A 14,484-nucleotide genomic window follows, 5' to 3' on the forward strand; every position below is an offset into this window, starting at 1 on the left:
ACCAAAAAAATCATACATGTGGGCAAATATAAAATAAACTCATATTGTGCAAGAGGACACAAGCTTCTTGGGTGACAACTACATTATATTTATGCTTTTACTAGAAGTATTTCTATTTCAGAAGGTATGAATCCAATGTGCACTGTTTCTAAAACTCCATGCTTCTAAGCTGTGCAGTAACGAAATCTAATATGCTTTATTTTTAAAAAGATTTGTTACCTGGTACACCAATTGGTGGTCACACTTGCTAATTTGTTTTCAACAAAACCTTTCCCATACAAATAAAAAAGAAGTCAAACACGCTCTTTAGTAAAAGTTACTGATACTGTTACTGTGTTATTGACATAAAGTAACTCCAATCTTGCTATTTTTATTTTCAACTGAGTAAATAAAGTCACAGATTTAGAAGTGGGGGAAAGGAAATTAAATAGAACAAGTAATAAAGGTACAATGCATTTATAACACACAAGCTATATTATTTATTATTAGTACATACACATGCTTACGTCTGTAGTACCCCAAAGCCCTGTTCCTGGCATTCAGAAGACAAGACAAGGGCCCTCAGCCCCTTCCCTCATCTATGCCTTCCTGTGGAAGGCATTCCTTAAGCTAAAGCTTTTTTAAAAACTAAATTTTAAAAGAAACTTAGCTAGAATTTCTTATTAGAATTGATTCCACATGTTCAAATTTTATGTTTACTTAACCACTGTGTTTGTATTTCTGACAAATGCACTTCTAATCCTGAACATAGATGTCAGCAAGGCGCAGACTATTAAATATTTAGAAGAGCCAGGATGTCCAGCCCCAGCTGATCCATCTGTGTCCATCAAGCTGTGTGTCCCTGAGCAGATGGGTCTCCCTGTGCCCGCAGGCGCCTGGGTTAGCACCTAGGGGGCAGCGAGAAGCACAGATGCCCAGAGTCGGTGTACAGAGGGAAGAGGCCTTCTCCAGACCCAGAGCTGTTTCCATTCTCTGGGACAAGACAGATTACCCCTATTCCCCAAGCCCAGCCATTTCAAATGTGGTCAGGGATGAGCAGTCAAGCAGAAGTTTGAAAATACACAATGAAAAACATTTAGTTTTACCTAATTTTCTTTAAGGAATTTTGGCTCAACTCAGCCTTCCATTTCCCACTCACATATAAAATGGCTGTGCTCTTAATATATATACATATATATTATATTTAGATATATATGATAATGTACAAAAATGTTTCATGAAGATTGGATTCAACACAACACCAGATACCATACAACCACCACCACCAGTCACCACATGCCAGGCAGGTGAAGCTCCAAGGATTTAAGCAACTTGCCTAAAATCACAGGGCAGAAAACCAAACTTGCTAATACCTAAAGATCAGTGCTTTTTTGGGCACTATTCTATACACCCTCTCAGGGCAAAAGATAATAATAATACCTTCGGAATAAGCAAATACTCTTATATATATATCACTGTTTCCTAGAGCAATCAAAGGCTATGGAAGTGGACATTTTGGAGCAAGGGTACGTCTAGCCAGGTATTTTCTGGCTTCCTGTCGTAAGACTGACTACAAAAATCAGGTGCTACTGATGCAAATTACTAAGTTATTATTTTGAATCCATGTCATTCCACAGACTCAATAGTATGAAACCTTTATGTGAAGTGAGGCTAATATTGCTTTACTTCAGCAAAAAATACAGGATGCAGAAGCGGGGAACTCCCAATCTACCTTTTGTGGAGACTAATTTTGAGGACTTCAATGATAAAGAGTTTCCCATTGGCTCAGGGTAGATAAATCAAGACTTACCTGTGAGAATTCTGGTGACTAGCAAATGTTTTGTCATTTGTACAGATACTCCTGACTAATGTACTGGAGGTTTGATAGCCATTTGCCTTCACAATCAAACTATTTCATGAGATGAAATGTAAATATTCTTCAGTTACTAATATTTCTTCAATTGTAATATCAACATTTTACTCTTATTGTACAAATTTTTAACAGTAGTATATTTTTCAGGATGAAAAAGTGATTGAATCATAGTGATATTTAAATATTTTATACCATGTAAATAAACAGATACTTTAAGTATATTTAGGAACAATAATGGACCTTAAAATAATTTACAGTTTTCTTCATCACCTCAATCAAAATCTCAACTTTTTTCTTATAAAGGAAACCTGTGAGTTCATTTTAAAATCATCATTCTTGAACTTTTTCTAATTTTCCAACTGGTATTTTTTAATCGGCTCAAATGGGCTAGGGCTGTAACTCATACACTCCAGTGGTTTCCACCAAAGAGATAGAAAAGCAGAGAGAAACAGATATGGCGCTGTTCAAAGACATGGTACTTTCTGATGATGTGGTAGTGCCTGGTTTCCAGCCCCCTTCTGAGGCATAGCTCCATTCCTGCCCTCGGGTCCATGAGGCCTCACACAAGCACTACAGGAAATGAGCCAATACACACGGGAAGCGCAGATTTATAGACTCAGAATGGGGGTAATAAAGGCCAGAAGAACCTCACTAGGTTTTAATCAGCAATTTACACAGGTAAGCAAAATGGTTTCACAGGTAGAATTTCAGTTTAAGATGATGAAAAAGTCTCAGGCATAGATAGTGGTGATGGTTGCACACCAATGTGAATGTACTTAATGCCACTGAATTGCACATAAAAATGGTTTAAATGGTAAATTTTATGTTATGTATATTTTACCACCAAAAAAATGCAATTTTTAAAAAAGACTATTCTTTTGCACACTTAAGGAACCTATGTGTGTGTTTATAAATAAAAACTTGGGTTATGGAAATTAGGATTAAGGAATATACACTTAATGATACTGAGTCTCCTAGTAATTTTCATATTGATAAAATCAAAAGCTAGCCCCTGAAAATGAATGATCTCTCTCTTTGAAGATAGTAATTTTTCAGGTCACAAAGGCACCTCTCAATTACCAACTCAGCAAACTGAGTAGTCTGAATGAGAAAACCAGTCCATAACCCAGGAAACTCTAACTCTTTAAAAGCTTAGATGTCATTTTCCCCCCAAATCAATGCCTCTCTACCTTTTCTGTTTCAAGGTCAAATGTTAAGGACAGACATACAGAAAAATCATAGATAAAACCAAGGGAAAGCGGTTTTCCTAGGACAAATTCAATATTAAGATCCGCTCAGAATCTGATGAAACTAAAATTTAATCGAAGTTTGGAGAGAGCCTCGCAATGCACACAACACCCATTCCCATACTCTTACTCTCGAGTACTAGTACTCACCACCTCTCCAGAATTACAGCCCATTTCTGCACCCAACTCGTCATGGACTTTGTAATCATTTTCAAGCTACCCCCTCACATTAAAATTAAATACGTACTGTTGATCAATTCTTTGTGTTCGGCAAGGGTTTTTGCAGGATCCAGCCAATACTGTGTGAGAAAGAAAAGGGCAATTACAGAAATTAGTTGCTTTTCATTGGCCTTTACTTCAAGAATATTTGCAAAATGTTATTTAAATGGCATTTAAATATTTGATAAGCAAAACACTTCATCTATCACATATACACACAAACATACATAAAAAAGCTTCCTGCAGCTAGAAGAGTAAAAAGGGAAAAACGGTGACGTTGGGAGAGGAGTAGAGAAGAGCAGTAGTACTTGCTGGGTCCTCAGTTGAATCATCGTATTGATTATAAGGTCAGTAACATCCAGTTGCTTGTGACAGAGCTTCTTACTACTTGTGGGAAAATAATGACTACAAAGAATGCCCCCCAAGCCTCTTTCCAAAGCCCCCATCACAACTCCCCTTAGAGCCATGTCTCCGCTAAAACATCCTCACCCTCTTCCAGCCTTGTCCCTACAGGGATTGTTGCTAGGCGTTAGGAAGAAAGGAATCAAATTCTCACTAAGGATCCCGAAAAGCAGCTCTGTGTAGTGGCTGAGGCCTGAGTCCCAGAGCAGACCCAATGGGACTCTGTCAGGGCTCTCCCTTTATCATCACCATGTAACTTGGGACAAGTGACCGGACATCTCTGAACCCTCCTCATAGGGCTGCTGTGCAAATTAAATAAGTTAATTCATGTACAGTCTTTAGAATAGCCCCGGCTGAGGCAATGCATGCGGGGGATGATTATTATTAAGGTGTGACGGTCATTCTTAATAGCTGTCTTTAGCCAGTCTGAAGTACTTCCTTATTAATTTAAATTAATCTGTAATAAACAGAATTTCAAGCGATGATGGGAGAATCCTGAGCACTGGGGAGATGCCTTCTTTTAAATCTCACCTTTGTGAAATAAAATCGTTGAAAGAAAGAGGAGAGACAAGCCTCTGGCCTCGGCTCTCCATCCGTGGGAACAGTGGGGGCAAAGCACAGAGAGGGCACTGGGAGTTCCCACGGAAGCACACAGTCAAGGGACAGGGGGTGCCCTGGAGGGCAGAGAGGGAACCTCTCCCTCACTGTCCTAGCCAAATGTCGTGGACCCCAAGGGCTAAGTTACCCAGTTTCCATTTCCTTGTGTTCCTGAATGATAAAGGAGCACTTCTCACAGCAGGAAGCTCAGAGCTAACCCACCTCGAGCCACCTCATTCCCAGCACTCTTGGGTTTGCCCTGGTGAGAACGTCCACACCTGCCCTGAGTCGGGAGTCAAGGGGCTGCGGGAGTCGTCCAGGCGAACCTACCTGCCCAGTTCTCCCTCTCCTTCCCCTCAGTTGAGGGCAGAAATGCTCTGCTATTTAACAATAGCAGTAATCATAAATAGTAATTTAATGCTTTATACAATCCCCTTACCTTTATTCCTAACCATGTATAATAGCAATTACTCATACTGAATGTATGTCGTAGTCCTTTTATTGTAAGATTTTATGATGGTACTAAACTCTATTCAGGTGCACATATAATCTACACTATTTACCACTCATATAACAGTTTCAATTATTCAAATTTTTTTAAAAAGTAACCAATATATATGAGTGTAGCAACTTAAAATACAATGTTCATTATTCTAGTGTTCATCAGCTCTCATTTTTTAAAGGTCTTGAATCGCTCACTTTTAAAACAGAAAAGGCATTTGAAGCAGCGGCTATTGCCAGCGAAATGCTTTTGGAGCCCACGGTGACTGAAGACGTGGCTTTGGTGTTAAAAATAATGGTTCCCAGGCAAACTCTGGGTCATACAAGTAGAGTAAACTCAATTTGAATGTTAAGCTGTGTGTTGGACACAGAGCAGACCCATCCCTCACATATATAAAGCTGTGGATTATTCCATGAAATGGAAACATCAGGTGTGGGGGGGGCACTATTTCTTGCCATTCACGTTAAACAAAAAGGTTAGACTACTGACTGGATTTTTCAAAGGAGAAAACCAAGGAAAACAAACACAAGTACCCATTAACACTTGCATTAGGTTTCTGTTGCTGGTGCACCAAATGACCACAAACTTAGAGGCTTAAAACAACACCCATTTATTATCTCAGAGTTCTGAAGGTCAGTAGGTTGCTTTGCTCCAGGCTCCATGGGCTGAGATGAAGCTGTCAGCTGGCTGGGGTCTGGGAAGGTTGTTTGCTAGGGGGCCTTATCTGCGAGAACACAGTAGATGGAAGGGTCTCCCAGTTGTCCCCAGATGTCAAGGCACACATAATACTGGGCCTTCATTTTAGGCCTTACACCCACTTACTCACAGGGTCTCAATAAATATCTGTGACAAGAACTGGAGGGAAGGGAAGGAGCCTCTGCTCTTACTACTCTAAGTCTCATCCTGAAACCAGGAGGAAGTAGAAATTAGAAGGGAGCCTTTAAATTCCTCCTTCTAACATCATCATCTCAAGAGGACAAACTTTACAGACAGGTTCTTCAATTCATTTTTTGCTTTCCTGTCTCACCAGAATGTTTTTTGGTCATTAAAAAAGCCAGGTAAAGAAAATAGGAAGGAAATTTTTAACTAAATGTAATAGGAAAGATGGGTTAACCTATCCAAAAATTCACATTAGTAATAATCTGTATATTTTTAAAATAAATCTCTTTCCTTGAGAATGATTACATTTGTGAGGTGAAAAAATATAGTATGAAAGTCCTGAGATGAGTCAGAAATTGCAGTTTTGCAGCAAGAACAAGAGGTGGCCAGATTCAGTCACAGTCTATTCAATCAACTCACTGCACATTAGCTATGCTAAGCATCAGCCCAGATCTTGCCGCGAACAAATCTCATTTGATCAAAATGGAAACCAGAGGTTACAGAGGTCAGACAATGATAAATGCCCCAGAACATAAATAATAAACACAAGCCACCAGGTTTCATAAGCCAAGATCTTGAAATGTTAAACTCACTTACGTTCAACCGAGGGAAAGATATGACCTTGGAATCAAAGCAGCTATGCTATGACAGCACTTGTCACCACTCATTATCAACAAACTATCAAACATAGCACATGTCAGATCCCAATGAAACAGGCTGCTATACCATAACCAAAGAGAAAAAAGGCCACGAGAATTTGCCAACGAACACCGTATCCCAGTTTTAAGAGCTACATCCAGAATACTAGTCATGGGTTGCCAGTACTCTGGAGGCAGACTCTGGGATATCATTCATTCATTCAACATTTATGGAACATCCAGTATATTCTTTATATATCATATCAGACACTGTCTAGAGGAGTGTGGGAACACAAAGATGAATGAGACCTGTCCCTAACCTTGAGGCCCTCACATCCTTGCAGGAGACACATAGACATATAATTACAATACAATGTGGTGAGACAATAATTACTTACATAAATGAGTACATATAAGATAATGAGATTATGTACAAAGAAAATTAACTCTGCAAGGTGAGTGTATGAAGACTTCACCAAAAAAAAAAAAAAATCACTGAACATTGTGTTCATGGGAAAAAACCCAACTTCCTCAAAACACATAAATGGGGGAGAAGAGAGCCTTAAATTTTTATAAAACACATGTCTATTGGCTCAACTGCTCTTAAAGCAAGTGGTCCATTTTTAAGTAACAACAAAGAATGTCATATTCCAAGTCCTTTACAATCGTGTACTCTATTGAAACCGATGCTGCCCAACAGCTAACACTTAGCTAAGCAATCAATATTCATAGAGGACTTCCGGAAAGAGAAGTCCATTCTGTCCTTTCATTTGCCCAGGGTGGGGGAAAAGAGGAACAGAGAGCAGAGCACTGGCATGTGGTGCTGGGCCACCAGAGAAGGGCTTTTCTGAACTGTACTCTGGTGCGTAGCCTTCTGGCCTACCCAGGTGGTCACGAGGAGAAAGACCCTATGGCTGTCACTCTCAATATTCAGGCTACTCTTTCTCTACTACTCAATATTCAGGCTACTCCTTTCTCTAGGAAAATCTATCAATCAGTCACTTAACTCCCCTGCCACTCCTCTCTCTGTCCTATTTCAAATGTATAACCTATATATGCTTGCAGATGCTCACAAGGTGGATTAGATCCTACTCTGAAGGAAGGTAACAATTAGCTAAAGCAGACCCTGCTCTCCCACCCTGATTTCATACAGTCTGCTTCCTAACACAGGAGAGAGTTAACACACTGCACCCCAAACACCCAGTCACTAAGGAGTCCTCTCCAGCTCTGACCCTTTGCCGGTGTAAGAGGCAAGCGGATAGGCAGCCTTACCACTTCAGTCCTGTCAATCCTGATAACAGCATTGATGAAACCCGTAGACCAATGACAGCCCTTCTTACTCTCTTACAGGCTTGGCTAAATGCCCTGGGCTTGCTTTCATCTATCTCGGCCGATGATGTGTAAACTTCATTAATTTCTGAGGTAACAGTCTGAGAATTAGAGTTTAAAACTCCAATACTGTCCAGTAAATCAATATCCTAACCTTCAAAATATATGTATTAAATTCAGGGCACAACCTTTCATTTGCCAATTGTTCTTTTGGAGACTAGTCCTAGAGTTCCAATAGTAAAATAACCCCTCAAAAATTTAAAATAAAAAATCATGAAATAATAAAAGCTCTGCTGCATCTTGTTTCACACCGAGTGTAATGCTGGCTCTTCTTTGGAGAATTTAAGAATGCTACAGTGATACTTAATGTTTCCTGTAGGCCAAAGAAAAGGCCTTAAAGGCACACACAGTTCTTATCAACACAGCGTACAATCTCTTGATCCAAGGGAGTAAAAAGAGTTGAACATCTATCAGGGACAATGGAGCCAAAAAGATTTTAAAAAATGATATAACAGGTCATTCTTGGGGAGTTCTAGGACTCAACATAATTCACACGTAGGTCCCAAGAAATCCAGGACTGCGGTGATAGCTACTTGTGCTTTTCCCCTGTCCCCATAAGCAGATCTCAGGCCCTCCAAGCAACATTCACAGGATATAGTTTTAATTTGCTCCTTGGTATGAATCACATAAGCCTCAAGACCTCAGGTAAAACTCACCTTAACAGAGCTATCTCACAGTCGTGACAAAAACAAGGCCCTATCATTGGAGTGAGCTACACTGAAGGAGGGGTAATTATAACTGGGCCCCATTTTTCAGCAGAAGTGGATTTCACTGAATCGCTGTTGGACCATCTGGCTCCTCATAAAGGGTCACTGGCCCCAGGGACTATTCTTCAGTTCTCACCCATGGGCCCCGGCACCACTCTAGGTTATAGAAATACAATAATAGCTAATTATTAAATTCCTACTATGTGCCAGGCATTGTTGAAGACTCATGTATTTACTCCTTTCATCCTCTTGTTAACTCTATAAAGTAGGAACTACTACAATTACCATTTTGCAAATGGGGAAAAACAGTAGTTAAACAACTTGCCCTAAAGTAGAGAACAGTCACTCCAAGGAACTGAAGCCATTCACCCTATGTTCAGGCCAAACCACTCTCCAGAATATTGTCTCAATAGTGTGCATAACCCTCATTTCAAGATTCTTACTCAACTACCAAATCCTCTTTTCCCAGCTTACTCCCTCTAACCTTCTGACCCCACCAGGACACCCAATTCATTGATCCTATTACCTTTTCATTGTCCCTCCCCCTTGCCTTCCACCATGTCCTCATTTCCCTCACTAGTCGTTACAATTACTCACTTATAAGTATCCTCAATTCCCTTCCTTCTATAATATTCACTAAAAACCACCCGTAGTTAACGCCAACTCCCTGCCTTCTCCATGCCAGCACCCAAGGGGCTGAACATAACTGGAGGCTCAAATTGCACACCCGTAGGTGGGCTCACTTGACATTCATTATCAATAATCCAAGAGAACCCTCGGTATCACCCAGAATCCTACGATGTTTTATTCTATCATTCTCCAGGATGATTCCTTATCACTTTCTCCTCTGTCCTTAAACCTCTAACATCTCCTTTCCCTTCCTCACTCTCAGCTGAAGATCTGGGCTATTTCACTAAAAAATTAAAACAACCAGAAGAGAACATGCATGCGCATTCCCATGCCACCTACCAACCTGCCTGCATCTGTGCTGTCCTGTCTTCCCCCTATCACTGGGGAGGCACCATCCATCTGTCCATGCTCCACTTAAGCCCACCCCTTCCTACCTTTCAGGAACATGGTTCCAGCAACTTTCTGCTCCCTTTCCTGCACTAAAGTTTCCCTTTGTGTAGGATCATTTCTGGTAGAATGCATGCCTTTGTTTCTCCCCTTTAAAAAAACAAAATAATTTTTCTGACTCCCACACCTGCCCATCTTACTTCTGTTCTTTGAAATAAATCTCCGGGGAAATAAAGAAAAAGTTATTCTATTCTCTGTCTATCTCATCTCCTCTTGAACCCACTTTAGTACTGACTGCAATGACCTCCACCTTGCAGACTAATGACAGAGTCTTCACCCACTTTCTTTAAACTTGTCTCGTGCTACCAGGACCCTCTTCCCTCTTGCTTCTCCTCCTACCTCACTGGAAACCTTCACAATGTCTGCTGCTGTTTGCTCGATATCTCCCTAACCAGCAAAGCCTGGATTGCTGGAGCTCACACCTCACACAAGGCTTCTGGCCTTGAATGTCATTTATAGACCGACAACTCCCATATTTATAGCCAAACCAGAATTCTCCCCTAAATACAATGGCCTACTTGAGATCTCCACTCAGATGCCTATTAGAACCTCAAACTTTACATGTCTAAAAGGGAACTGATGATTCCATTCCCTCCCCCAAAAAACATGTTCTCCTACAGTCTTCACCATCTCAGTAAATGGATTGGCGCTGGTCAAAATCCCTAACTTCTATCTCTTCTATCCATCTGCAAATCCTGCTGGCTCTATGTTCAAAATAGAAAGAAAATCTGACAAATTCCCATCACTCCCAGGTCCAAGCAGCCATTACCTTTCTCCTGGATTTCTTCAACTACTCCTTTAACGGTATCCCTTCCCTTTATCTGTCCTTGCAGTTAGAGAAATTCTTTTAAAATGTGGGTCAGATCGGTTCACTCTTCTGTTCAATACCCTTCAGTGATTTCCTTTCTTACCAAAGCCGTTATGATGGCCTAAAGCCCTCCCTGATCTGGCCCACTCCCTTCACCTTCTCCTAAGTGTGGAAAGAGGCGGCAGGAGGGACGGGAAGGAGAGTATTAGCGGGAGTCTGAGGGCCCTCAAGGAGGCTGCCTGACAGGGCCTACAGGGAAGCAAAGAGAAAGCCACTGGAAACAGGAAGAAAAGGGACCTTATTAGGCAGAGGCAGAAAGTTTAGCAATGCTGTTGCCTGTGGCAACATGGAAAATGAAAAATGTACCTAACGAGCTGGATGATCCAGATAAGGAGATTTCCAGGTAAACTGCTGAAAGTACCAATTGGCTTCTTTTTGCTGCCTATAATAAAATGCAAGAGGGGAGAGATAAGCTAAAAATAAAAACTACTAAAATATCAAGGATCCAGGACTTACTGGTCTTGACAATGAAATTTTCTCATTCCTAGTCTTATCAGAAGTCAAACAGTGCTACAATTAAGAAATGGCTTCTAGGCAAAGATTGAATCCTGCTTGCTGTCAGGAAAACATTATATAACTGTAAAACCCTTCATTAAGTCCTCAAAAAAGATTTAATATGATGCTTCATAAATCTTTTCAAGATAACAAATGCTTCTCTAATAATCTTAAGGACACTCTTCCCCAACAGCCTTGTAGGAGATCTAAGGTACAGAAGAGCTTATTTCAAAGCAATTTGTGGGTGTTGCCTTTGTCTAACAAAGTAGATTCATAATAAATCCACAAAGTTTTTTTAGAAGAATTATACCAGCTTGGGTTGAAAGGGACAGAGATGCTACAAACTGAAAAGAGGCCTTTAGACTTCCAATCCTCATCAGGCAAAAAGCAAGCTGAGAACACTACTCAGCTGCAAATGCACACTACTTCACTACTTTTTACAGAACAAGAAGGGAAGCCCAGAGAACAAAACTAAGAGCCTACAAGACAGGCCAATCATCACTGTCAGCAGTTCACAGGTAGTGAGACCAAGCCCTAATCAGACAAATGCCTACATGTGTCTGGCTAGATTTCACAACTGTTATGTACTAGTAACCTCTGTGTGCCTCCTCTTCCCCGCTTCCTAACTGGAAGCATTTATACTGCTATCCTATGCATTATATGTTGCACTGTGGATCCCACTACTATATGTTGAATAGGGGTTAGCACATACATCTTTCTTATCTTAATTCACACGTCTTCAGATTAAAAGGAACTATACTCAAGGAGTTAAACTTGAAGAAAAATACCCAGAGAGTCTGATTCGATAAGATTAAGACTTTAAGCTTGACTCCAATGTCATAATAAATATGAAATTTGGGAGGCCTTGGAAGGGATGAGTGCATTTTACATGTAGGAAAAATATAATTTTTGGCCAGAGGACAGACTCTCATGTTTTAAAACATGTCTTCAAATTAGTCACCACTATGCCTATCAAAAGGTGTAACGTAATATTTCCTCCCTTTAAGTGTTGTTTGGCCTTCTCTTCGCTCCAAATCAATGGAATGCAATAGAAATAACACTTCCTGACTTTGAGACTGAGTCATAAAAGGTGATACAGCTTTTGCTCTTCCCTGTCCCTCCCTCACTCTCACCCTCTGGACACTTGCCACTGAAACCAACCACTACGTGGTGAGGAAGCCAAGCGACAACAGAATGTCTCCATGCAGGTGTTCCAGCCCCAGCCCAGGTCAACATCAGCCACCAGACACATGCCTGAGACTTCAGATGCCTCCAGCCACCAGCCTGCAAGCTTTTCCAGCAGATACTAAGTGAAGCAGAGATGAACTGTCCCTGCCAAGCCCTGCCAAAAGTCATAGATCTATGCGACTGCTTCAAAGATCTTAGGGCCAGAGCACATAATAACCAACGTGTTTGGATTTCTTCCTAAAAATGAAAATAAACATAGTTTTAGAGATGGCAGATTCTATGAGAAAAGTGCTGAATCCTGTAAATAGACTCTCAGATAATGAATTCTGGCTGCTCAAGACACTTCAGTTCTTAGTAAGTTGCATCTACATTTTGGATAAGTGAAGTAGCTACACATTTCTAAAATCTGGATAAGTGAGACATCACTGTATAGACTATGAAATCTTTTTTTTTTTTTTTTTTTTTTTGAGACAGGGTCTCGCTCTGTTGCCTAGGCTAGAGTGCAGTAGTATCATCACAGCTCATTGCAACCTCAAACTCCTGGGCTCAGGTGATCCTCCTGCCTCGGTAGCTGGGACTACAGACACATGCCACCACACCTGGCTGAGTTTTCTATTTTTTGTAGAGGGGGTCTCATCACTATGCTGCTCAGGCTGGTCTCCAACTCCTGGTCTCAAGTGATCCTCCTGCCTCAGCCTTCCAGAGTGCTAGGATTAGACATAAGCCACCACACCAGGCCAAGATCATTTTATCTTGAAATAAAATCCTAAATTTAACATGTCCTGAAATTGTAGCAATTAAAATATATACATGGTTAAGTTAGGGTTTGTTTAAACTCTGTCCCAGTAGCTGAATGTCAATGTAGTTTTAGCTAACAAAGCAACGCGGCACGAAGAAGCCAAGCCAACCCAAAGGGCTATGATGTAAGTAGGGCCTGCACGCCTGGCTCAGCACCACCCCACGGCTGTGCCAACTCCAGAGTACCCAACTTACACAGCACAGCTGCGTGTGTCAGCTTCGCCCCTCCACTTCTGCACTTGTAATCTTTCCCCCCCTAAATGACCATATCTTGTCTCATGACTTTAAAAACCTGGGGACTCCTAAATGTGACTCTAACCTCCCAGGAGCCCAAACTACTCACCTAACATCTCTCGGATGTCCAATGAACATTTTAAGCTTGACATATTCAAAACAGAACAGCTGACTCCCCAAACCCCAAAACCAGTTACCCCTTCAGACCCGATCATTCCTCAGCTTAAAACTCCCAATAGATTCCCATATATGTAGCCTACTGGAGGCTCCTGGGCCCTATTGCCATGTGGACCCTGCCACCTTCCCACTTCCTTGTCCCCTTTCCCACCACTATCTAGCATCACTGTTCTCCTTTAAGTTCTACAACACCTCATATTTGTCCCTCTCTTAGGGCCACTGCACCAGCTATTCCTTCTGCCCACCACACTCCTCCCCTTCTTGTCACTGAAGCCTTAGTTTAAATGTCATCTCAGAGTGGCCTCTTCTGACCACCCAGTGGAAGGAAGCCCTGTGTCACTCATCATCTTATTTTCAAAGCACTCATCACTACCTAAGATTTGAACATACATTTTTGGTCCGTCTCTCCCCTGGAAATAAAGTCCTTGAGACCACTGTACTAAGCTAAGTTCCCACACATCATCAGCTTCTAAAAGGCAACTTCCAAAATTCATAGTCCAAAAGAGAAAGCAGGTATGTCCCAATCACCCAGAAAAGCCCAACTTTCAACAATCCCAATAGGCCCTCTCTTACTAGAGCAGGTCTACAAAAAAGACAAACTAGACACTCAGCTTTTAGTACTGCAATATATCTGAAATTTTATAAAACTCAAGATAAAATAATATTCCATAAAGTACATTTTATTAGTAGGCTACTGACACATCCCAATTAAATTGCTTGTTATATTCATGGAGAAAATCCTCTTAAGATTCAGAATAAGGTTAAATCAAGGTTAATTTATCAGAGGTTTGTATCAAAATTCTAGATCTGAAAAAAAAAACTAGTTTTCTATGATAATCAAGAAAATGTCTAGAATCATTAATTCTAAAAATAACTGCTTTCCATTAGCCATCAATCAACTGTCTGAAATTCCACCGTCTATAGTTCATTCTGATTTAACCAGGGAGGACAGCCTAATTTAATAAAATGGTCATACTCAAGGAACCAGCAATTGTTCCTTTCACGTACTTACATAACTACATAAGAAGATGTGGGTCACAGAAATTTCTCTGGTACCTGTTTTATTGATAAGAAGAACACTTAGCATACCTGTGTACCTTGTTTTATGTACAAAAATATAACACACACCCACAAATATTTAAATGTACGTATATGTGTTGAGGCTTGTCATTCCCGATAGTTTTGTTTTAAATTATTTTACACCTTTATCATATG

The 14,484-nt window shown here is 40.7% G+C and overlaps 1 protein-coding gene across 2 annotated transcripts in view; it reads right to left on the reverse strand.

Moving 5' to 3' along the window:
- Positions 1 to 14,484, reverse strand: part of EPB41L4A (erythrocyte membrane protein band 4.1 like 4A) — a 232,472-nt gene that overhangs the window by 109,762 nt on the left and 108,226 nt on the right. For both annotated transcript variants that reach the window (XM_045566141.1, XM_045566139.1), the window contains exon 3: positions 3,347 to 3,398. In XM_045566141.1, coding sequence (XP_045422097.1) covers positions 3,347 to 3,398 — 52 coding nt within the window. The remainder of the gene's footprint in view (positions 1 to 3,346; positions 3,399 to 14,484) is intronic.

Source organism: Lemur catta, chromosome 12 (assembly GCF_020740605.2).
Source record: "Lemur catta isolate mLemCat1 chromosome 12, mLemCat1.pri, whole genome shotgun sequence".
Taxonomy (NCBI): domain Eukaryota; kingdom Metazoa; phylum Chordata; class Mammalia; order Primates; family Lemuridae; genus Lemur; species Lemur catta.